This window comes from Chanodichthys erythropterus, chromosome 13 (genome assembly GCF_024489055.1).
Source record: "Chanodichthys erythropterus isolate Z2021 chromosome 13, ASM2448905v1, whole genome shotgun sequence".
In the NCBI taxonomy this organism is placed as follows: domain Eukaryota; kingdom Metazoa; phylum Chordata; class Actinopteri; order Cypriniformes; family Xenocyprididae; genus Chanodichthys; species Chanodichthys erythropterus.
The window spans coordinates 7,607,517-7,633,374 of record NC_090233.1 but is presented as its reverse complement, the minus strand read 5'-3'; the positions used below and the strand labels follow the sequence as shown (position 1 = coordinate 7,633,374).

The window sequence follows — 25,858 nt, the reverse complement described above, 5'->3', positions numbered from 1 at the left end:
CACGCCCCCGCGAAATACATTGGAAGGGAACGTAATCGGCGACAGGTGAAATAATTCTTTGACATGGTGAAAAATAATGCATGGTTTGTTTTTGTTGGTTTGTTTAGTATATGTTGTCACCGATTACGACCCCCTCCAATGCATTTCTTATAGTAATATGACCCGTTGCGCTCTGTCTCACTGCCTGTATCCACTTTTGTGTCCTTAAACATTCGTTTTTTGGGGTCGACTGCTTATAAAAACGTATTTTTTTTTTTAGCTTGTTAGCTGTACACCTTGTCACGTAGCAGCTTTTAGGCATTGCTCTGTTTATTGTAATGAGTCAGAAAAGACAAGAAGGCAGCCTCACGCAATACAAAGTCAATGGAGACGGTTGGATTGTTTGTCCCCCGGTGGGCGTGGTTTTCAGATTATAATAAATGCGCTCTGTCTCTATGCTTGATCTGATCTGGGTAGCGTTTCCCAAAAGCATCGTAAGCCTAAGTTGATCGTAGCTCCATTGGTTTCCAAAAGCTTATGATGCTTTTGGGAAACGCTGCCCTGTTCTGTTGCGATCTGCGTCTCCTGCCGATGACGTGTTTCGCTGGGGCGTGCCCCCGTTTCTTGACTCCACCCCCACGTCAAACCAGTGCCATAAAGAGATCCGCACAGAACAGTGCAGCGCAAAAGAAAACCGGTATCGTGAGCGCACGCTTGACTGAAACGCAGAATAAAATGAGCGTTACAAATGATTTTGTAGGTTTGAGCATGAAAAATATGTGGCAAAGATAAAATAGGATTACAGCTGTCATTGATTTTTGTAATTGATTATATTTTTATTTTTGCACTACTTTATTTTATTTTGCAATTTATTATTTTTGTTTACAAAACATTTTTTTATAGCTCAATTCTTTTTTGTGTTTTACAAAACTTTATTTTTGTGCAAAACTTTAAGGCATTAATTTGACTCCATAAGGGGGTTAATAAAGGCCTTCTGAAGTGAAGCGATGCGTTTTTGTAAGAAAAATATCCATATTTATAACTTTATAAACTATAATCACTGGCTTCCGGTAATGGCCGTACACGACACTGAAGATGGAGCGCGCTTCGCTGATGGATAGACGCGCTTTATTTGGTTTCAAAATCTCAGCCCCCATTCACTCCCATTATAAAGCTTGGAAGAGCCAGGATTTTTTTTTTTTTTTTTAATAAAACTCCAATTGTGGCTAAAAGAAGTCATATACACCTACGATGTCTTGAGAGTGAGTAAATTATGGGATAATTTAAAATTTTTCCATTTCTTTTTAATCCATTTTGAATACTATTAGCCATTTAATGTGACTTAAGTTTCCAAATACTTACGCCCGGTTTCACAGACATGGCTTAGCCTAAGCCGGGATTAGGCCTTAGTTCAATTAGGATATTTAAGTAGCTTTTATAAACGTACACTAGAAAAAAAAACATTACGGGTGTGCCTCTTGAGACAAAACAAAGGCACTGACATATTTTAAGATATGTCAGTACAATTTGCTTTCAGTTAAAACAGCTCAAACATGCATTTCAGTCTAGGACTAGCTGAAGCCTTGTCTGTGAAACTGGGAATTATTGTGGTATTCAAAATGTGAATTGCTATAATAATGGTGCACAAAGATTAAATGCATTCTGCCATATGATTTCTTAAAAGATGCTATAGTAGTAACAAGGACTCCAGATTTCAAAGGAGTTGCATTCTTGTGATCTGAAACAACACTTGAAACACTGGAGAACAAGAGTGTTCACTGTGCATCAGCATTATAATCTTGTTTGATCTTCACATTTGCATTAAGCATCTTCTTACAGCATTACCGCTTACCAGTGATTGAGTATTCTTACCTACAATCAAAGGCCTCTTATTTATCCGGCATGTTTTTCAACAAGTCAGTTAATTTCAGACATTTACATAGTAAAATGAATCCCTTGGCAAGTTTGCAGCTGCTGTGGATGCACATCAGTTATTCAAAAGCTGAGAAAATAAGATATGTGCTAAAGGATTCTTAACCGATCACATTTGATCTGCTCTGAGCAACCAACATGATTGTGACAGTTTTCAGCTTTAATTTCATGAGGGAAGGACAGAATCTCACTCTGTGTGTGAAAAGCATTTGTCTTTATAAAGCACAAGAGCAGCAGCTCTGTGATGCAGATGTCCTGCAGTCGCATAGAGCAACACTGTCCTCTACTGACAGAACGTTACATTTCAGCTGGGAGGCTTCATTCACGTTCAGCTATTACAAATATGAAAATCAGGAACAAATATGAGATCAAAGGTTGACTGTTTGTCAAGAACGTGTCCAGGTCATGTTTCATCCCAAAATATATATACCCCACCATTCAGTGTGAGCTTGAAAAAAAATATATATATATTTGAAAGAAGTCATATTGTGTAATTATATTGTGTAATAATAACAATAATGTAGTAATATTGTGAAATATTACAATTTAAAATAACTTTTTTCTATTTGTATATGTTCTAAAAAGTAATTTATTCCTGTGATGCAAAGCCAAATTTTCAGCATCATTACTCCAGTCTTTAGTCACATGATCCTGCAGAAATCATTGTAATATGCCGATTTGCTGCTAAAATTTTATGAATGTTGAAAAGAGTTGTGCTGCTTAATATTTTTGTAGAATCCATCCGTCCGTCCGTCCATCCATTATATATATACATACACAGTCAAACCAAAAATTATTGGCGTTTTTGACCCGTCTTTAACCTGATCATGTTTTGCTTAAGTGTTATCTGACATAATTAAGATGATTTTTTTCTGACACAGTTTAACTGAGATCTTGTCATATTTTATGAACATTTTTTTTTAACTATAGTGAATAAACTGTATTAATGAATGAAATGTTAAAGGTGTCTGAATACATTTTGGTTTGACTGTATATGTAGGTATAATATATATTTATTTTTTAGAGATTACTGGAGGATTTCATTTTGTATTATGTTGCAAATCAAATGCCTGACACTGCCTAGAAGAATTCAGTGTTTTATATCAGTGTTCTCATTAACAAGTAACCAAAACGAAAAAGTGTTGTTATATGGAGTAACGTTTATTGCTGATTAGAAGTTGAATATATATTTATATATACAGTTGCATACATTGTAAAACCAAATATCCCATACTATGGAATTGGAGATAATGATGAATTAATGAATGAATGAATGAATGTCTCCAGACTCGCAGTGGTAATGAACTGTAACTTAATCAAACACTGCTGATTGTCTTTGTGGCACCATCTAATACTGCAATTCAATAATAATGGTGTGGAATTGCATTTCTACACCTATTTTCAGGATCTGGACTATAATTAAATAAGCATTGACATTTTTTTTAAACAGCATTACATAGTGTTGCTGAGCTTTTAAAAGTCTTGCATTTTTAAATAGCTAAAATGAACATATATTCAAAAGAATAAAAATGGTTCATTGCAATAGAAACCTATGGAAACTTGTTTTCACCACTGAAAAAAAAATAAAAAAGGTAATTGCGACTTTTTAATCTCACAATTCAGACTTTTTTTTCCTCAGAATTGCGTGATGTAAACTTGAAATTCTGAGAAATAAAGTCAGAATTGAGAGATATAAACTTCAGAAATGCAGGAAAAAAAGTCAGAATTGCAAAAATTGCAGAAATTCTGACTACCTAACTCGCAATTGTTTTTATTGATATTGTGAGAAAAAGTCAGAATTGTGAGATATAAACTTGCAATTTTGAGAAAAAAAGTCAGAAATGCGAGAAAGGAAGTCAGAATTGCGAGGAAAAAAGTCAGAAATCTGAGGGGAAAAAAGCCAGAATTGCAAAAATTGCATAAATTCTGACTTCCTAATTCACAATTGTTTATATCGATTTTGTGAGAAAAAAGTCAGAATTGCGAGAAAATAAAAGTCAGAATTGCGAGAAAATAAAAGTCAGAATTGCAAAAATTGCAGAAATTCTGACTTCCTAATTCACAATTGTTTATATCGATTTTGTGAGAAAAAAGTCAGAATTGCGAGAAAATAAAAGTCAGAATTGCGAGAAGAAAAAGTCAGAATTGCGAAAATTGCAGCAATTCAGACTTTCTAACTCGCAATTGTTTATATGGACATTGCGAGAAAAAAGTCCAAATTGTGAGATTAAAATGTCGCAAATATCTTTTATTCTGTGGCGGAAACAAGCTACCATAGAAAGCGTATTACATGGAATCAAGACAAAAATGAAGTCCCTTTTGATCGGAATAAAAAAAATAATATAGCAGCAAGTGAACGGCATCACCAAATCTGACAGGTTAAAAACCTTTTAAAAACAATAAGAACTAAATTCATAGCTGCAGATTCTGAAAAAAGTGCCTTTAATTTCTGAAGCAGTACATTTTACAGTACTAGTAAATATGATTTGCATTGATGTGCAAATTTGTGGCTTCGTATGTTTATGCTTTTAAAGAAATATTGTATCGATTCCCAATCCCAGAAATAGTATGAAGATCATTGTCGCAGGTGCTCTACTGTAATGTAGTGCGTCAGGAAGGACATCACAGCCCTATGATCAATCATATTTTGAGATGAATGCCAAAATTGACGACAGAGGGCGAGTCTCCTCTTGGCTCAAGATTCGGGCGTCAATCTAAGACAGAACTATTCCTGCAGAACCATCTAAAGCTGCCTCACAATACGGTGAATGTAAAGATGACCACAAAGCCAGTGACCCCATGTGTGCGTTAATATTCTAGACTCAGCCGGATGAAGGAAGTTGCCGCCAACCCTTGCACATTCGCATACATCCAAACCTCTAGCCAAACATCGTAACTCTAGTTTTTCCTTTTCGTCAAGTTTTATTAGATCTACAGCAGATGGAGTGGTCTGTTTCACATGCCCGAACCTTGAGCGCCTTGGGTCTGAGCGTCTCGTTTCAGGCAGTCCTCCGTCACACCCTGTGACGCCAGTTCTGAAAGCACATTGTCCAGGTAGTTAGGGTCGGGGTAGCCGTGGCCGGAGACGTTGGACATCATCTCCGTCTTGTGGTGGATCTCGTTCCAAATGACGGTGTCAGGCTCCCCTGTGGTGCTGGAAGTGCCCACGGTGAAGATGAGGCGCCGTGTCCACGCCACCTTCAGCAGCTCCAGCACCTGGAAACGGTTACCATGGAGATAATCAAGACCCTCAGATTTAAAGTAAACACACTTTGTGGCTTGCTCACAGAGATAAATGCAAACCAGAGCATTGCACAAAGATCAACATAAAACATTAATGCTGAGCAAGACCTGGGTCATGATTCAATATATCGCCGCTGTCAGCCGCAAACCTTGTATCTCCATAAATGATTACTATTGGTCACCCTTTACATCTGTCTGTGGGTTTTGTAAATATTTGAGGTATTACAAAGAGCTTGTGACTACACCTCAACCAACTCCATTGGATCCTTAAACTGTCTGTGAAACCTCTTAAGTCCATCCTCCTCTATTGTGAATTAAGTGCTGCACACTTTTTGGATCGTCTCTGCTTGTTTACAATGCAACAGTAAATAAAGAACTGGTTGTTTGAATAAGTACTGCATTTTCTATATATAAAGGCTAACGTTTTATGTATTTCAGCAGAAGAGATGAGTGTCTTAGTATAACATTTGTCGTCGAATCAGCCAATAGTGTCTTAAATAGCCTGTGCAAAAGCTTTTATAACATGAGATTTTTGCCAAATGAAAGACTATAGAATAACAAAAGACGCGTCACTCATTTTTTTATGAATGGGAGAAGGTGCAACGTGCAATATGGCAGAAAAAGTCCCACCTTCTAAATAAGAGCCAATCGCCGATTGGTAAAATCATCGCGTCACTGCAGTGGCCGTTTCTATAGAAGCTCCGGTTTACGGTTTCGCCTCTGAAATGAGGCACATTTAGGATTGCGCATGCGCATAAGGTTGATCCAACTTGGAAAAAAACAGTTTTTTGTCATGATTCTAGCGTTTAGAAACAAAATTTATGAGACAGTTGTTGTCAGATTTCATTGGTGATTTCAAATATGAAACTTAATTGAAAGCTTGGCAAACAGCTTTGGAGAATTTGATGTTTCACCATTCAGAGAGATAGGAGCTGCACTTGAATACATTTCAAAAATGGCCGCCAAGTGAAATGACTTGTCTTAAATGGACTTTAAGATTAATAATATTATGATCAGTGTTGGGGAAAGTTACTTTAAAAAGTATTGCATAAAAATATTGTGTTACTCCCTAAAAAAGTAATTGCATTACTTAGTTACTTTTTATGGAAATTCATGTGTACCATTACTTTTGCATTACTTTTTCTCATGTGGGCTGGGCTTTTTGTTTGTTTGTATTTATAACAACAAAAAAGTTATATTTTTGCAAATGTAAAGGCCCTTTCACACCAAAAGTGAAATGAATAAGCCTCAGGCTGAAGAAAATGCAAATTCATGCCTGTACAGTAGAGGGCGCAGCTCAAACAAACAAGCCTTTCAGCTGTGCTCTTTCTGGAATAGAGGGTATGCATGTGACGTCACCGTCAACCGTTAGGACTGCGGTCACGCACGCTGAGTGGCAAAAGACTGAGCAGCAGCATTGGTTTTCAGCGCGAATGTCGCGAAAAACACACAAAACACATTCAAAACGGGAAAGAGCTTTGCGGCTGACTGTACAAATAGATTTGACACAAACCCTGAGGTATACATTTAAAAACTAGAGAAAGCAACAGAAAAAGAAGCAAATGGATCACTGCAATTCACAGAAACAACTGGACTCCAGCAGAGAAACATGGATTTGCAGTTATCATTTTGTGTCAAATTGTGGATTTTGAGGTAAAATCATACCTTATATATTGTGTTGACGACTCATCAATTAAATATTTTCCATCTTATATTATGCATAATTGGGTGTTTTTAAATAAACAACACTGTCAAAAACTATACTATAAAAGTTTTAGGGCTGGACAATATGACGATATAACATTGATATAAGTGATTAAGCAGATTTAAACCTAGCGATATTGTAGTTATATAAAATATTCACAGGCAGATTTGCTTTATGTATTTCCCCGGCGTCAAATCAGGCACATATAAATGTCAGGAAACACGACTCCTGGCTGCATGTTACTCGCATTTTCGCCGTTTCTCCTATTAATCCAGTTACGCAGCTGGTTCTTTTGCAACTCAGTCCAGCTTACTCCCGATTTCTCTCAACATTGGAACAGGAGAGCTGTCAGTCAATAAATGGGAAACAAAGTAAATTAATTAACTTATTTGAATAAGAAATTCAGATATTATGTTGTAAATTTAAAAGTAATGCGTTACTTTACTAGTTACTTGAAAAAAGCAATCTGATTACGTAACTTTGTGTTACTTGTAATGTGACACCCAAAACACCCATAATGACACATGCAAGTGTCTGACCATATATAAAGCCACAATATGAACTTTGACAACAGTGTTTAATTACTTTAAAAAAATAGTTTTTAGAGGTTTGGAGATACAAGGTTTCTGCCTGACAGCGACGATATACTGCATATCTTTTGTTACTTCATAGCAGTATGCAAGGATTTATTTTTCCTGCAAGAGAAATCTTATGCTGTTAAAACGCACTCAATTGTGCGATGTAACTCGATTTATAATTAACTTTGGTAAAGGTTACAAAAACAAAAATTATGCTGTGGTAATCGACAATCGATAGATGCTGGAGCTTAAACACTCTTTTAAAGGTTCAAGCGTGTATAAGGTTAGGACGCTCTGGTGTAAGCAGAGAATGTCAAAGAATTTCTGTCAAAGTTTCTGAAGGAACTGAAACAACAGGGCTGAACAAAAAAGATAGGCCACTTTCCCGATTGCCACCGCTGTATCGTACATTTTCATGTTTATGCAGTTTTAAACTTTGCAAACGCATAAGACTTCAGTTCATATTTATATATTTTTTCATCGCTTGTGTTCATTCACTGAAAGTCTAGATAATCAACATGTCAAGCTTTAAAAAGTGCATGAGATGATTGGGTCTCTTCAGAAGACTTCATTCATATGGATTACTTATGATGTCTTTTTGAAGCTTGAAAATGTTGATTAGCAAGACTTTCACTGGAGATACAAAAATGATGAAACAGTATTAAATATATCTTAATTTGCATGCCAAAGATGATCAGAAATCGTATGGGTCTGGAACGACATGAGAGTAAGTATATGGCGGATTTTTCACTTCACTGAGTGATGTGATGATTTCACTAGATAAAACCCTTATTTCTCATCTGGGATTCTGTAGAACAATTTGAAGCTGCAGTGAAACCAATTCTGACCTTCAACTGTTTGGTGCCCATTGAAGTCTACTATACGGACAATAATCCTGTAATGTTTTCATCAAAAACTTTAATTTCTTTTTGACTGAAGAAAGAAAGTCATGGACATCTTGGATGACATGGGGGTGAGTACATTATCAGGAAAAGTTTATTTAAAAGTTGTCTTAAATGAAAGTAAACAGTTTGGCAAAAAACAGATGAATGTCTAAATTCAGTCTGTGCATTTGGTCTTAAAGTGACAGTAGCGTTATATACCTTCTTCCGTCTGTGTCATTAATGTTAATCAAACAACAAAAGACAAAGAAAATCAGAAAATCACTTACTGCTCTTGACTGAATAACTGTTCTATCTTTAATAAGAATCCATTTATATTTAATCCATACAAAGGTGTGCAGTGTTTTATTTTTACATTTGATTATTCAATTTCCGTATGTTAAATGAACTTATAACTGAAAGTTTAATTTGTATCTTTGTTCTGTTGTATTCATCCTATTGTTTGTTTAATGATTAAATTCAATTTTAGTAATCAAAACCTGTTTTTTTAACCAAAGTCTGTTTTAAGTTTCCTGGGTTCCATTTTAATGGTTTTATTTTTTATTTAATTTAATTTTTTTGGCAATCAAATGAAGACATCGAACATTAATTTATCTTTTATGACATTAAACAAACTTTTTTGTCAAATAAAGTGCTGCACAACAGAACTTTACTGTTAAAATTAAACATGGGAGAAAATTGTGATTATTCCTTTGAATAAAAAAAATTAAAAAAAATAAAATAGTATTAAAATTTAAAATTGAGATGTAGCTGAATTCTACAACAGTAATATATTTCTGTAAGTCAAGTTAAACTTTTATTTTGATGGGTTGCCGTGAAGACCTTTGAGTTTCTGTGCATTTATGATATGATGATAGTTTTTCTCAAATGAAACTGTAAAATGCTCATGAAGTGACTCTCAGAGCGGCTCTGGAGAGGATGTTCATGTCCTCATATAGTGAGGCAGCAGAGGCTGAAAACACCACAAGCATCACGTGTGCTTCAGTGTGTGTGTGTGTGTGTGTGGTAATGAAAACCGTGCGTCTGCCCATTCATTCGCACAGAGACACGCAGAACATGTAGGATTCATATTTAAATAGTCTTTTTGCAGTTTAATATTCACAGACACTAGTCCATATCACGATTTGATTTAATTGTACTGACCTACCTTTTATTTATTAATCAAAATTTTGACCAATTCCATGACATTCTGCGTTATAAAGGAAATTCTGTTTTTAATTTCTGGATTTAAATTCCTTTTTTTCTGCTATTCTGCTATTTTTTTTTTTTTTTTGACACAATGATGCTTTAATGCCGTTTGAATGTTAGCACGGAAAGTCACTGCGCTTGTGTAACACATGGTACTGGAACAGCTGATTCAGCAATTGAATGGTAATTTAACAGGTTTAATGTATGAAAATGGCTAGTGATAGGATATTGTGACAAATGAGAATGGCATGAATCTTTATTTGAACTAGGTCAATTCCCTCCATTACCTTTCTGCCTTTGTCATTGTCAGGAAGGAAACAGAAGCGAGGGAATCCTCTGCACGTATACGGCTGGCCTGGGTTTGGGTGCTCAGGACCCTGTAGACAGAGAGTGCATTAGGATGATGAGTGCTTAGTGCAGGCCAAGGTAAGGACAAAACCATTATCACAAAAAACAAAATGAGTCAGTTATGCCCCCAATAAATGCAGTTGGATGCTGACATCAGTCTGCTGGATGAAAACATTTGGCTGGTTCATACGAACCTCTAGCACTTCTTTCAGTTCATTTATTTACATCTTCTAAAATGGTTATTGTTAAGAATACACTTGAATCATGATGCAAATAAATATAAAACAATACAGCACAACATTTGTTTGGCAAAACAGACCTGTATTCCGGGCGGGATGTTGTAAATAATTTGTATAGTGCCACAGTCTGGATGTCCAGGCAAAGACTGAGGAATACTGTAGATATCCATGTTACCCTTTGGTTGGGTGCCAGTCTTCTCTCCATAGATTGTCTTACATGAGGGGCACTGCAGGCTCCCGTCCTATGGTGTGACAACATGTACTAAGTAGGAGAAAACGGGTGCAACTGATCTCTTTAAAAGAAATAGTTCATGTAAAAAATATTTTGAGCTAATAAAATCAATCCTTGTAATCGCATGCACCTATTTTGTCATTTTAGTGTAATTCCAAGAATGCATGACATACCCTACCATTGAAAATTTTGGGGTCAGTATTTTTTATTTATTTATTTATTTATTTTTTAAGAAATTAATACTTTTATTCAGCAAGGATGCACTGATCAAATGTGACTGTAAAGACATGTTTGTTTTTGTTTTTTTTTCCATTTCAAATGAATGCTGTTTTTTAAGTTTTCTATTTATCAAAGAATCCTGAAAAAAAATCTATTATGGTTTCTATTATTAAACAGAAAAACGGTTATCAACATTGATAATAATAAATGTTTCTTGAGCACCAAATGAGCATATTAAAATGATTTCTGAAGGATCATGTGACTAAAGACTGGAGTAATGATGCTAAAAATTCAGCTTTGCAATCAAATTATTAAAATATATTAACATAGAAAATAATATTTCACAATATTGCTGTTTTTACTGTATTTATGAACAAATAAATGCAGCCTTGGTGAGCCAGAGATTTCTTTACAAAAAACACTTGCTTTTGAATGGCAGTGTAAATTGGAATACTGTTAAATGAATACTTCATCCAAAAATGAATATTCTGTCATCATTTACGCCAAACGTTTTTTGGGTTATTAACAGTATTCCAATTCATGTCATGCATCCCTAAAACAGATATTAAAATAGTTGCATATAATTAAAAGAAATGCTTTAATTAAACTGTTCTGGAATGATAGGTAAAAGTGTTGGTAAGGTATTGCACACCTTTGTTCCATTGTTATACATGGCCAGCATGCAGAGCATGTGGAAGGTGTGACCACATTTTGTGAATTTGCCCACAGTGTTGGGCTGAAGAGACTGAGAGCACTCAGCTGGGACCTCATAACCAGACGGGCAGGCCAGGCGCTCCATACAGATAATACAGTCCTGAAAGCACACAGCCAGATGTCACATATCTCATAGGGCAGGGCGTTGATTATATTTCCAGAAGAGCTTTAACCATACGTGTCTAGGTCATGTTATTTTTCACATAAAGAAATTAAAGTCTATTTTAGGACCATTATGATTTTTTGCATTGTTACATAGAGGTGCTTACTTGTCATGAAAATAAATGTGAAAATGGTCCAAAAAAAGTCTTCATTTTCTTTAACTAAAATATTCTTTAAATTCTGTGGTGAAAAGTAGCTGAGAAATTCACAGATTTATGCTAGTACATAATACATAAAAATATACCTCATCTGGAACCACAGGCACTTCCTCCATGTATTTCTTAATGACTTCCTCTGATTTCTGAGCAGGAGCTAAGGACATACATAAGACACATTTTAACCTACATGACTCCAATTACTGGCACTCAAAATCATGTGACGACATGAAGATTACATTTTCTTAAAGACTCCATGAAAGCGAAAGCTTAATCAAAGTTTTGCAGCTTGTACTCCATGTCTAGGCTGTGTGTTCAATTATCAATTATTCATGTACTGCACAGATTTTTGGCCAATCAAATGCTCTCTTTAATGAGACTGTCCAATTAGTTCAACCAAAAATGGAAATTCTGTCAATAACTCACCCTCATGAAATCTGAGCAATTCTGTCCCTCCACTGGGACAGAATTTGCTACGCAAATGACACTTTAATGCTTCAAAAAGTTCATAAAGAGATCATAAAACTAATCCATTGAGTGGTTTAGTCCAAATTTTCTGAAGAGATTTAATTTAAGCTTTTATTCACATATAAACATTCACAGACTCACACATCAATTATGTAAACGGAAGCTTAAGCATGTTTGCTTGACGTGCGAGAACCAATGAGGTTCATTCTCGTGTGTTACGCAGCGCGTTTGAGCTTCAGTAAGAGGTTTGCTCTCTCGCATCAAGCAGGTTCGGATGAGCTTCTGATTAATAATTATATAATATATCATGTCTCTTCAGAAAATTTGGACCAAACCCCTCAATTCATATGGATTAGTTTTACGATCTCTTTGTGAACTGTATGAAGTACCAAAGTGGTAGTTGTGTTCCGAAGATAATCAAAAGTATTTTGGGTTTGAAACAACACGAGGGTGAGCAAATGATGACAGGATTTTCATTTTTAGGTGAACCATCCCTTTAATAGGACCGTCTCATTATAGAGAGCATTTGATTGGCCAAAAAACTGTAGTACATGAATACCAAACAATTGAACTCTGCTCACTCTAGACTTCACAGTGACTGTGATTCGCAGTTTGTTTTTATGAGTGCATTTTTAATCACACACTGATTATATATACACCTTAAACCATTTATGAGCTTTTCCCCTAGAAAAGGAACAATTTTAGTGACAGGGTGGCCGGTTTTGCTTTGCATGTGAACACCATGACCATCATGTTTAGTGTTCACATCAGTTTGTTTTGATGTAAAATCAAGGCAATTTAAGATTCGCATGTAAAGGGGACATGGTGATGGAAAAAATATGAGTTGGGAGGAAAACTATATGCCTTTGCATTCGCACACAAAACATTTGTGCAACATTCTGTCTCAAAAGTCCTGCGTTCCTCCAAGAAACTTTGCATTCTCCCACCCCATATGACCATCATCAATTTTGCCTGTTTCACTAATTTTTTGCAACTGAATGCAAAACCTTTGAGAGAACACAAAATCACTGAAATATAATTTTCTTCCAATCACCATGTACCTTTAGGGGTTCCGTAACTAAAACCCTCTTAATGCAATAAAATCTAAGGTTTACAATTTACCAAATTACATTTATGGATCTTAGCAAATTAAATTGCCTAATAATTATTTTCTAATATTCTTATATGTTAAGTGTAATCCACAACCTCAAACAGCTTATAAAATACTTTTGCTACATTTTATAATAATAATAATAATAATAAACAATTCACTAAGTGATGTATTTTCTAAGTCTAGTACCAGTAATTTAGCGCATTATTATAGAATTCAAATCATGTGAACGTGCATCAGCCATCTTACAGAATTTAGAGTCAGAACTATCCATTATATATGGCTTCTTTTAATAAATCAATGTTTGATACTCAGCATTTCACATACCATATAAAAGCACAGATTGCAGACCTTGGTGTTAGTTTTTCGAGGTTTCAGACAACACTTCAATGCGGAAAATGTGTTTAGGATGTTTTGGTTAGCTGATATTAAAGTAGTGAACTAACATTGCTTGTGAGTGTCAGTCTGAACCTAATATCATATTCTGTATTAAAGATGTTAAAATGAATAGCATTAACCACAACACAGGTTATTTAAGGTTAGAGAAAGAAAAAAACAGACCAGGGAACAACTGTAATTCAATAAACCCCCCAGCAGACATCTGTCTGCAGTGTCCCACAGGTGAGCAGGCAGGTGTCAAGCTGAATACCATCAATAGTACATTTATTATGCGATTGAGAGGATGGAAGCAAGACAGCATGACCATGACGGCATAAACATGAAATGGGTGAAAACATGGCAGCAGAAGCAAGCCATAAATAGCAAAACAAACATCTCGCAATGGCTGGAAGAAGCATGTCAGAATGAAGCTACTGTCCACTAACCCCCTCGTGAAAATATAATTTGAAAGGAGAATGGTAAGGAAAAGAGCAATTAAACAAAAAGGACAGCAGCAGTTTGCAGGCCAGTGGAGGGCAGGTTCGGTCGGGCTGGTTGGTGGTGCTTAACTACCTGTCCTGGACTGTCTCTTTGCCCTCTTAACGGAGCTGGGCTGGCCTTTGGTGGGCCTGCTGGAGCCACGCTGGGAGAAGGGGGCGGTCATGAAGCGAACTCCCAGTCCTGCAGCTGACATCAAAATGGAAGCCATGCCTGGAACAACCATGTGGAGACATGCAGGAGGAAGGGAGGAGGAGGAGGAGGAGTGAAGGAAAGGAAGAGTAATGAGCCAAGAGTGGAGAGGCCAACCACAAGTGGGGCATGCTCTGATGAGGTCAAGAAAAGTTTAGGGTCCTACTCACTTCTGAATCTGATGCAGAGGAAATAATATCCATGACAAAACATCCATCTATAGATGCTGACTACAATCCTAATGGTTATTAATATTCGCCTAGGACTAAATGCAGTACACTGGGTCCAATTCGCTTTGGAGAGTAATTGTGATCCAATGACTCAAATCACCTTCAGAGGAGACACGGGACACACTGGTCTTACAGAGTCAGACTTTTGACTATTTGCTGAACTTCTGGTCCACTTTGACAGGAAGAGACCATCTGATTGACCAAACACAAATTGTGTTGCTTTTAGGCAACGTTTAAGGGCAGGAAAATTTGGAACCTGTTACAACATAATAACAGACCAGCATGAAAACAAACCTGTCCAAGTAATGCTTCCCGATACATCAAAAATAACATTAAAGCACGTAAACTTGTGGCTTTAAACACACCAACACATATGACCATAACTAAGCATAAGCATTACGTTTTAAGACAACATGTCAAGTTAAAATGAGCTAAACTTCGGCCTGGTTTCAGGGACAGGGATTAGAGATTAAGCCAGGATTAGGCTTTAGTTCAATTAGGACATTTAAGTAGCTTTAATAAACATGCCTTAGAAAAAAAAAAAAAAAAAAAAAACATCCCTGATGTGCATGGCACTGATATATTTTAAAGGTGCCCTAGAATGTCTTTTTAAAAGATGTAATATAAGTCTAAGGTGTCCCCTGAATGTGTCTGAAGTTTCAGCTCAAAATACCCCAAAGATTTTTTTTTATTCATTTTTTTTAACTGCCTATTTTGGGGCATCATTAACTATGCACCGATATATAGGTTGCGGCCCCTTTAATTCTCGTGCTCCCCCACCCCGGAGCTCATGTTTGCCTTGAACAGCATAAACACAGTTCACACAGCTAATATAACCCTCAAAATGGATCTTTAAAAAGTGTTCGTCATGCAGCATGTCTAATCGCGTAAGTATGGTATTTATTTGGCTGTTTACATTTGATTCTGAATGAGTTTGATAGTGCTTTGTGGCTAAAGTTAACATTACACACTGTTGGAGAGATTTATAAAGAATGAAGTTGTGTTTATGAATTATACAGACTGCAAGTGTTTAATAATGAAAATAGCGACGGCTAAACAATGTAACTTTAACCACATTTAACAGTACATTAACAACATGCTAATGAAACATTTAGAAAGACAAATATCACTAAAAATATCATCATGGATCATGTCAGTTATTATCACTCCATCTGCCATTTTCCAGTATTGTTCTTGCTTGCTTACCTAGTCTGATGATTCAGCTGTGCACATCCAGACGTTCTGCTCTTTTCTAATGGCTTGAACATGAGCTGGCATATGCAAATATTGGGGGGTACTTATTAATGATCCCGACTGTTACGTAACAGTCTGTGTTATGTTGAGATTCACCTGTTCTTCGGAGGTCTTTTAAACAAATTAGATTTATATAAGAATGAGGAAACAATGGAGTTTGAAACTCAGTGTATGTTTTTTCCATGTACTGAACTCTTGTTATTCAACTATGCCAAGGTAAATTCAATATTTAATTCTAGGGCACCTTTAAGATATGTCCGTGCAAGTTGCTTTCAGTTAAAACAGCTCAAACATGCAATTTAGTCTGGGACAAGCTTAAGCCTTGTCTGTTAAACTGGCAGTTCTACATTTAAATAGTTAAACTTTTAAAGCCCCCTGCAGTCAATAATTTTAACCCTTAAAACTCATCTTTATTAATCAAAATGACAAATACATATGCTTATTCATGTGAAAATAATTTCTTCATGCCTTAAAAAAGCTTGAATGTAACTATACACCCTCATTTAATTTAGTATACGATACGAACCATTAATATGCAAATTAGTCCCTGAATCCACTCAACACCACCAGCTCGGACTACATAATCCGCTCGGTCAGTAAATGCTACACAAGTGGAAAATTGGTTTAATTCAGCCATATATGTTGGAACCAAAAACTCATTCAGAAGAAGAGGAAGAGTGAATTATACAGGCAGGCCCAAGCTAAGCACCCTCAAAAGAAAGCAGGAGCACCCTCAGCTGATACTGTGATAATATAATATTGATAAAACAGATTTAGTAAACGTGCGTATGTGTATTTGAGTTCTGAAGAACGTCAAATGTTTCTATTTACATGTTTTTACAGTGGTGAGCAATGTAGCCATGTTGATTTCTTGAACACAGTGGCCAATTAGAGGTATCTAATTTAGTCATAATCCACTCACCGCTCAAAATGCTGGAGTTTTTGTTCAGAGCTCTTATCTCTTATTGTAAACACAATAAGAGATTCATTGTGCAGTGTAGACAACTTTATAGATTCTAATGGAATTTGTGAGATGGCAAACTTAGATAAGTGACAGCTTTTTACTGATTGTAAAGGAGTGGCCTTTGCACACTTTCTAGGCTATATATAATCCATTCAGAATTTGAATAAAAGACGACACAGAACGGTAACTGATATGATTAGCCTTTGGCTAGTAATGTGTTGCTAATGTTATACTCGGCAGTAATGGTGTTGACTGATGAATTCCCACATGGTTTGTCTTAAAGCACATTAAAAAAAACACCACATTAGACATATAAACAACAATAAAAATTTGATTTTCACCACAGTTCAAAGTTTAACTATTTTGTCTCGAGACCTGTGTTGTGAAATGCATCTGTTTACAGTCAGATGTACACAAAAAACAGCTATTTATTTAGGTAATCTACCAACTTATCTAAATATAAATATAGTATATAGGGCCCTATGAAATCATTTTTGTTTTTTCCCCAAATTCCCAATTTTAATATTCCTGGATTCCGTTCAAATTGGTAAATTAAATACAAAAAAAAAATATATATTTTATATATATATATATATATATATATATATATATATATATATATATATATATATTTTATATATATATAAAAACATGTCTAATTAATTGAAATCATAAAAGTTAAATTGTATAACAAATATCTGATTTTTAACAAACTCCGAAATTTTTAATCTTTTCCAAATTCTGTTTTATTTTTCCAACATGCAGTGTTTTCTGATTTATTTTTTAAATGGATTCCATTTTAATGGTTTAATAAAACTAATAATAAAAAAGTAACTTATTTCGACAGGTTGTCATAAAGACCTTTGAGTGCCTGTGTTTCAAGTTTCAAGTTTACTTTATTTATATAGCACATTTAAAACAGCCACAAGACTGACCAAAGTTAGTCGTAAGAGTAGTAAGATCACATAAAATAGCTGTGTGTATGTAACATGATGATAGAGTCACTTCATGACCATTTCAACTGTTAAAAACTCAGAGCATCTCTGGAGATGAAGTTCATGTGTTCATGTCCTCATACGCGTGCTTGAGTATGTGTAGTGGATGAAACTACACCACTCATTCAAACAGAGACACTCAAAACATTTTTTGCAGTTTAATATTCACAGACACTAGTCATATCACTAGTCTGTCAAAAATGAAAACACTGTCATCAGTTACTCACCCTCATGTTATTCCAAACCCATAAGATGGGTATAATCGAAGACAATCTTTATATTTGGGTGAACTACTTCTTTACCATTCAATATTCAAATAATTAACAATTCTGCTGATGTAGCAACCTTCTTGACAAAATCTACTGTCTTGTGATTGGATCAACCGTTTGAACATTAGTGATTAGTTCATCTGAGGGTAATGTTATCTCTTTCCCTGCCAGTGATGGAATTTTCCAGCTGTCCGTGTTTTCACTGTTATCAGGTAGGGGGCGCTATTACGTATCTTCTGAAAGAGTACTAAATGAAGACGAAACAAGTGATAGCATTTGTAAGCAGATGCATAAGTAAAATAACACAATCATCAACATTAAACAGCATCTAAATCAAAACTGCCTGAGATTACCAAATGAAATGTCGACCCAAGACGAGCTATCCACCTTATTGGTGTTTTCTGATCTATCTACTTGATCTACTCCATCTATGTTTTGGACATCGCTGTGAATCCGATCCAAATGTAGTCTTTGACAAAAAACATGATTTTCTCAGCTTTTTGCTCAAAAGGTTGTTGTTGTTTTTTTGTTTTTTTTTATGAAACCCACATTCAAATGTTGATAAAAAAAAAAAAAATGCATGAAGATAGAATAAAACTTTTTGTTTTGTTTAAAAGCAGAGAGTCTGTTTCCTTATTTTTGATATATTGCATGTTCAGATATTCATACAACAGAATATTCTGGGGGCCATGAAACTTATTAAAATAAAATTATTAAAAACACTGACACTGGCTGGCAACTTTTTTCAAAAACACTGGCAGGGAAAGAGTTAACACCAGGTGTTAAACGTTTTCCAACGAACACCATCTGCATGTCTTCTTACAGACATGATTTGTTGTTCACTTGAAATGTTTTTTTTTTTTTTTTTTACACTTCATAGACCATGAGCATAGATCAGGGGTCAAGTAAGTTTGGCATCGGGCCAAAAAAATTCCATCACTAGATGGCGGGCCAGAACATAGTGAAAGGATAAATTAAGAAATTAATTGATGAAAACAATGCAGCTAGATTTGCCTGTGACAGACTATTACAGTGTCTTTTGTAACTAGTAGTGAGCTGTTACTCTGTGTTAAATCCTGTAGTAGGACAGTCATTAACAAAAAGCCACATTTGTGTGGCGGTGTCCAGGTTTTACACTGGATAAATTAATAAAGCAGAGTAGTGAACTTGCAACACAGGCCGCCTTGTTAAAACACATATGTGGGAGATGTGGAATGGATAAAATAACTCAGAAAATAAAAGAGAAATTGAGTAAGCCGTTCACATGTCGCATCTAAAAACGCATGGAAAGTACTTTCTCCTCCTTTCCAAAATGCTCCCGTGGCGTCTACCGTTGCTATGCAACCATGAACCGCGCTCTTCAGACAAGATCTATTTCAGAACCAGCCGATATCAAAATAATCTGGCTGCGGGCGCAGGCCAGATATTAGCGCTTGGCGGGCCGGTTTTGGCCCACAGGCCACCTATTGCCGACCACTGGCATAGATGGTCGCATTTAGCACATGCACTACCTAGTTAGTCGTTCTGTTTGAGCAATCAATCTTTCACACACATGGTGTTGTCCATGCACAAGTCAGCGCAGACACAAAAATCATGCAAAACATCATTGGTATGTGCTGATGACAAAAATTACACAATATGAAATGTTCACGAGATGGAGCGGAAAGTGGACCGGAAAAGTATAGTTTGGGTTTATCTTTTAGCATGATTTATGTATTTGAATGGCATTTAAAATTCTCATCCATTTTCATTACACAGGTTTAACAAACAAATTAATAAACTTAAAATGCTGCATTTTTGTCAGTCATAGATAAATAAAACAGGTGAACAAACTAAGACTTCTGCACAAAAAAAAAAATCATGGCGTAGTTGGTTATTAACTATTTGCAACTACTTGATTTTATTTAAATCACACTTTCAAAATGTATTTATTAAACTTATGTTTAAAATCTGTGCATTGTGAAAACAATTACATTTATTCAGTTAAAAGGTAAATGATGAATATATAAACCTGGTTACTGTGTATTCGGATTCAGTTTATTAATAGGGTACAAAGGGGCTAAAGGCACACCTTAAGAAAAATGTGCTTTTCACTACTCTCAGAGTGTATGATTGCAGAAAAAATATTATGTTTGTATTGAACATTGATGGAGAAACAGATTTTGTGTGAAAATAAATCATAAAAGTGGTTAATTTTGTTTAAAAATCATATAAATATATGAGGTGGCTCCCCAGCATGGGGTAAAAGGCATACAGTATTCATACAAATACTTTAGCTAAAATAATGTGTTTTTAATAATGTCTAGGTTAATACTTGTTTGGAAGAATCATTTTAGCAAAGTTTGTACTATTTTCTGTTTATTTTTAATAAAAAAAAAAAAATACTTTTTTGTTCAATAAATATACTGTCATTAAAATGTGTTAACATAAAAATATATTTTAAAAATACAGAAACAAAATTATTTTAATAAGTAAAGATTCTGAAAGCATTGAAGGAGATCCCATAATATTTAACATAGATTTACAGTAGTAACAATAAGTGATATTTTATTATGATATGATTAATATCATATTTTTAAATATGATTGTTTCATTGTAAATATGGGTATTATCTCTAAGGTGGACACACCATTTTTATATATGATATTTACCATTTGAATCTTCCATGTCATGTCAACAAATGGAAAAGTCAGCCGGCTATTTATCATCATGTTAATTATTGTGCCTTTTGCCCCAAATACCGTACATTCACATATTCTTCCGTTATTGAAAAACTATTGCTCTAATTACCTTGAACAAAACTGAAAATCATTAAGACGACCTTTGTCTGAAAACACAAACATTAATTTAATCGATTCTCATTTGCTACTTAAATCAACAACATTTTAAAAAACATCAAATATTACATCAAACTACCTCAGAATCAACTTTGCACTGCTGCCTGTGATCACGTCAAGGATCAGACAAATTTACACATGCATTTTGAAAAGCGGATATTTAGTAAAGTGCTACGGCAAGTTGTGGTGCCACCTAGTGGTTTAAAGGAAAATAAAATCAAAGGCACCTTTAGCCCCGTTGTGCCCTACTATTACAGAAATCTTATCTGTTTCATTGAAAGGGATAGTTCACTCAAGAAAGAACATTTTCCCATGATTTACTCACCCTCAAGCCATCCTAGATGTATATGACTATCTTCTTTCAGACAAACACAATCAGAGTTATGTTATAAAATATCCTGGCTCTTCCAAGCTTTATGCTTTAACGGTAGTGAATGGCGCTCCTGATTTTGAAGCCCAAAAAAGTACATCCATCCATCATAAAAGATATCCACATGGCTCCAGTGGGTTAATAAAGGCCTTCTGAAGCAAAGCGATGGATTTTTTCTAAAAAAAATATATCCATATTTAAATCTTTATAAACTAAAATAACTACCTTCCGGCATATGACCAATGCAAAACGACTTACTCTGAAAGAGAGACCTCTGACCTGACACATTGACAAATGTGGAAGAGCAGAGGATAGAGCAAAACAAAACATCAGTCACAAATTAGTCTTAAAAAAAAGAAAAAAAAAAAAAAAAAAAAAAAAGAAAAAGAAATGGAAGATTTTGATATAAGAGAAGAGAAGCTTTAGTTTGTTGCCCAGCCCTATTTTTGTAAACTACGAGAGGCGTCTAAGCTTACGCTAGATATTTTAGCATATAAAGTTTTAAATATGGATATTTTTCTTACAAAAAAACATAGCTTCAGAAGGCCTTTATTAACCCCCTGGAGCTGTGTGGATTACTTTTATGATGGATGGATGTGCTTTTTTTGGGCTTCAAAATCAGGAGCTTATAAAGCTTGGAAGATCAAGGATATTTTTTAATGTAACTCTGATTGTGTTCGTCTGAAAGAAGGTTGTCATAAACACCTAGGATGGCTTGAGTGTGAGTAAATCATGGGATAGTTTTGGATGTACTATTCCTTTATTTATGACCAACAAATATGCATCAAATTAAGTTTATTTTGAAATGGTGGGATCCAAATTAATGGAAATTTTAAATGCAACTCAAATTCATAAATTGTAAACTTAGGCCTAAATAGGTTTTTTAGCATACAGTTACTTCATGTTTGCATTGATCACTTTATTCAAAACCTATCCAAAATCTCCTCACCTTCAGTCTAGTGAAAATTATGTTAGAAATGTAACTTCGCTCCAGATCTGTCTTTCTGTTTCCCGAATGCCTCATTCATCTTGGTACTGCAGCTGTCAGCTACAAGAACAACAGACAATCAACATCCCCAGACACGCGCCATTAGCCTGAAACTTGTTGAAAGGCGAGCGTTTTTAACTTAAAACCCACAAGCTGGTGAATCAGTGAAGCCGCTAATGTCATAAACTGATTTGTGACAAGCAGTCGACGTAAGACAAAAACATCAAGGTGGAAGCGCAAAACTGTGGAATGAATATACTTGTGACACATTCACTGAAGAATGCTAAAGCTAAATTCACTATCACTGCTCTGGGAAACATTTGAGTGGTTCAAACTGACACTCCCAAGAAACAGTTCAGCTGCTACTGCAGCATAAAATACTTGTGTGGCATGTGTGATGGGTGAGTGCTGTACCTGCCAGAGCCGAGTTCACACTACTGGATCCGTTCATGTGTAGAGGGATGGTTGGGATGCTGTGAAGACAGAAATGTACACACTTTAATCTATGCAGACTTCACTGCATGAGAACAAAAGCATTTGACAATGGCCTTCTCTCCCATTACAGGAGTTATGTCATGTTCTTTTTATTATGCAAAAGAGAGAGCAAATTCGATTGGTTGAGATTGTTGTAGATGACCTAGTAAAGATAAAATGAAAGCAAGAAACTTTCCAAAGAATTCCCCTGGTTTTCTCAAGCTGTCGTGGTGTAATTCATGCCATCTGATATGTCTTTTTAATAAACACTCCCAAGTTTGGGGTTAGTAAGTTTTTGAAATTAACACTTTTTTATCAGCAAAGATTCATTTAAAGGGTTAGTTCACCCAAAAATCCATTAATTCATTAATTACTCACCCTCATGTCATTCCAAATCTGTAAGACCTTCTTTCATCTTTGGGTTTGGAATGACATGAGGTTGAGTAATGACAGAATTTTCATTTTTTGGTGAACTATCCCTTTAATTGATCAAAAGTGACAGTAAATACACTTGAACTTTCTATTAATCAAACTATCCTGAAAAAATGAACACTGTTTACACAAAAATCTTAAAGAGCAAAACTGTTTTCAACACTGCAAATAACAAGAAATTCTTGAGCATGAAATCAGCATATTAGAATGATTTCTGAAGGGCCATGTGACACTGAAGACTGGAGTAATAATGCTGAAAATTCAGCTTTGCTATCCAGGGATCTATGCTAACATTTTAAACATTTAGAAGCACAAATTTAGGAACGCTTTCTGATTAATGACAGAAATGAACCTTCCCATGATAAGGCGATATTTGACTCCTTAAAATGACGATGGATGGATGGATGGATGGATGGATGGATGGATGGATGGATGGATGGATGGATGGATGGATGGATGGATGGATGGATGGATGGATGGATGGATGGATGGATGGATGGATGGATGGATGGATGGATGGATGGATGGATGGATGGATGGATGGATGGATGGATGGATGGATGGATGGATGGATGGATTAAAGATGATGTAAGGTAAGTGAAATGATGAATGTATAAACTAAGCTATCAGGCCATATCTGTACGCAATGCTAGTACATAAGCTAACTAATACAGACATAAATGGTAATTATAACATTGAAACAGCATTTATCATAACATTATTTTGTAGGAATTGTAATCATGCGCAAAAGAGACTAAATTGCTTTAAGCAATTTAAACCAATGGGTTCCCTTGTGGTGACACAATTTCAGGTGTTTGCAGGGACCCAATTTGTCACTACACCGGGCCTGATCAAGTCAGTCGCACTGGTGCTCCTAAATACTTTCACATAATCTACACTACCCCAAAAGTAGATGCACATAATTAGTGCACAGAAATTCATTTAAATGGAATTCCAGCAATCAAAAAACAAACAAACCATTCTTTGAATGAAAAATGCCCAAAATTATTTATCACACGTGAGCATCTAAACTTCATTTAAATTGTTTCTGCTACTTACAGAACTATACTTACAGCTTTATCTCAGTAGTGATGCTACAATTCGCAGCAATTACAGCTCACAGTACACTCCAACACCAACAGTCATCTGAAAACCTTATGACATTGTTGGGTGTGATGAGGCTAAATGCCAGAAAATATTCATCATTTCCCACTGTGTAAAACTAGCCAGCATAAACTGTGCAGGATGAATTAAGCACCAAAATTTAAACTTCAAACCCCTAACCTTAAATATGAGCAAATCTAAGCTGTTGTAAGCAACACTAATAAGTTATATAAGCTCTGTCCACATTGTTTTTTTTGTTGTTTTTTTTGTTACTTGGGTTACACTTTTTCAGCTGGTGATTTTGGTTTTGATTTCAGTACTTTGTCCAAATGAGAATGAAACTGAGGTTATTTATTGATGCTAGTGTAAGCTGACTGTGTGAATAAGGAGTGAGAAAGACTTAAATTTCCTGGTTCCCCTTTCAACCTAGTTTACCAGAAGAGAACAATAACTCAAATCTGGGTCTTCCCCTTCAGTCAGCACAGTATGTGCAGACTTGCTCTCCTCCATGTGACCTAAAGCAGACCTCTACTCCTGTAGATTCACACAGAGGGGAGGATATGACACCATTACACAGAGGAACAGCCAATTATAGTATGGGGACAAAAGGGAGGATGATCCTTACTGCTCTTGAATTAAAATCAGTCCAGACTCCAGACTGAGAGAGGACATGCTATCATTTGTTTTCCTGTTAATCCAACAGTTTAATCAGAAGAACATGCTCGAAATGTGAAGCTCATATTTTTGTTAATGCACCTACATTTCTTACTTTAAAATATTATTCATTTATCATTGTATTTATTATTCAAGAAAAAGTCTATTAATTCAGCTACAAATTTGTAGTTTTATATTGCTGTACTTTTACAGACTTCTATTACCGCACACAATTCTGGTTGCACTTTATTTTTTATAGTATGTGCATGAACTGTACATACCCAAGAAAGTACTGAGTAATATAAAAGGTACTACATAGGATAGTTCACCCAAAAATGAAAATTGTGTTATCATTTAGGGTGTGATGACATTTACAGTTGCTCAGCGGACTGCGGGATGAAAATACAGCGTTTCGACGACATGGCGACAAACACAATCTACAAACGCAACTCTTGCTCTTCTCCGTGGGAGCACAACAAGACCAGGCCCCCTTTTTTGTGTATTCCTGTGGGCGGAGGTTAGTCAAAAAACTGTTTTAGTGACGTCATTAAAGAAGGAAGTAGAGGGATGTAGTCCAAACTGGCCGTTCGATGTAGGCGACTTCTGTTAAATAAAATATCTCGCTTGGCATTGAACTTTGAGCTTTAAAATTTTACAGATTTTATTTATACTCTAACAACAACATTACACACTAACTAAAGTTTGAAACATGGGATCACGAAGAACGGGACCTTTAACTTTTTTTTTCGTCTCCAGAACACAAAATAAGATATTTTAAAGAATGTTGGTAACCAAACAGTTTTGATTTTGATTCTTTCACTATACAGACGTATCTCAAAATATCTTCTTTTATGAAAGTCACAGGTTTGGAATGACATGAGGGTCAGTAAATGATGACAGAATTTTCATTTTAGGGTAATTCATCCCTTTAACATGGGTAAAAGTTAAGTTCTGGGTTAGTACCTAGTTATTGCACAATAATTATATATTAAGTAGGGGTGTAACGGTACATGTATTCATACTGAACAGTACGGTATGGACGTC

General features: G+C 35.5%; 1 protein-coding gene across 2 annotated transcripts in view; it reads right to left on the bottom strand.

Moving 5' to 3' along the window:
• Nucleotides 1-3,058: 3,058 nt before the first annotated feature.
• dtx2 (deltex 2, E3 ubiquitin ligase) overlaps nt 3,059-25,858 on the bottom strand; it is a 28,944-nt gene continuing 6,144 nt past the window's right edge. Inside the window, exons 3-9 of one of the 2 annotated variants that reach the window (XM_067406506.1) lie at nt 22,565-22,623; nt 14,127-14,264; nt 11,686-11,753; nt 11,218-11,379; nt 10,195-10,356; nt 9,815-9,904; nt 3,059-5,127 (exon numbers count right to left, since the gene is read on the bottom strand). In XM_067406506.1, the coding sequence (XP_067262607.1) occupies nt 4,867-5,127; nt 9,815-9,904; nt 10,195-10,356; nt 11,218-11,379; nt 11,686-11,753; nt 14,127-14,264; nt 22,565-22,623 (940 nt within the window). In that variant the 3' untranslated portion in view covers nt 3,059-4,866. The remainder of the gene's footprint in view (nt 5,128-9,814; nt 9,905-10,194; nt 10,357-11,217; nt 11,380-11,685; nt 11,754-14,126; nt 14,265-22,564; nt 22,624-25,858) is intronic. The other variant, XM_067406507.1, reaches the window with a different exon arrangement.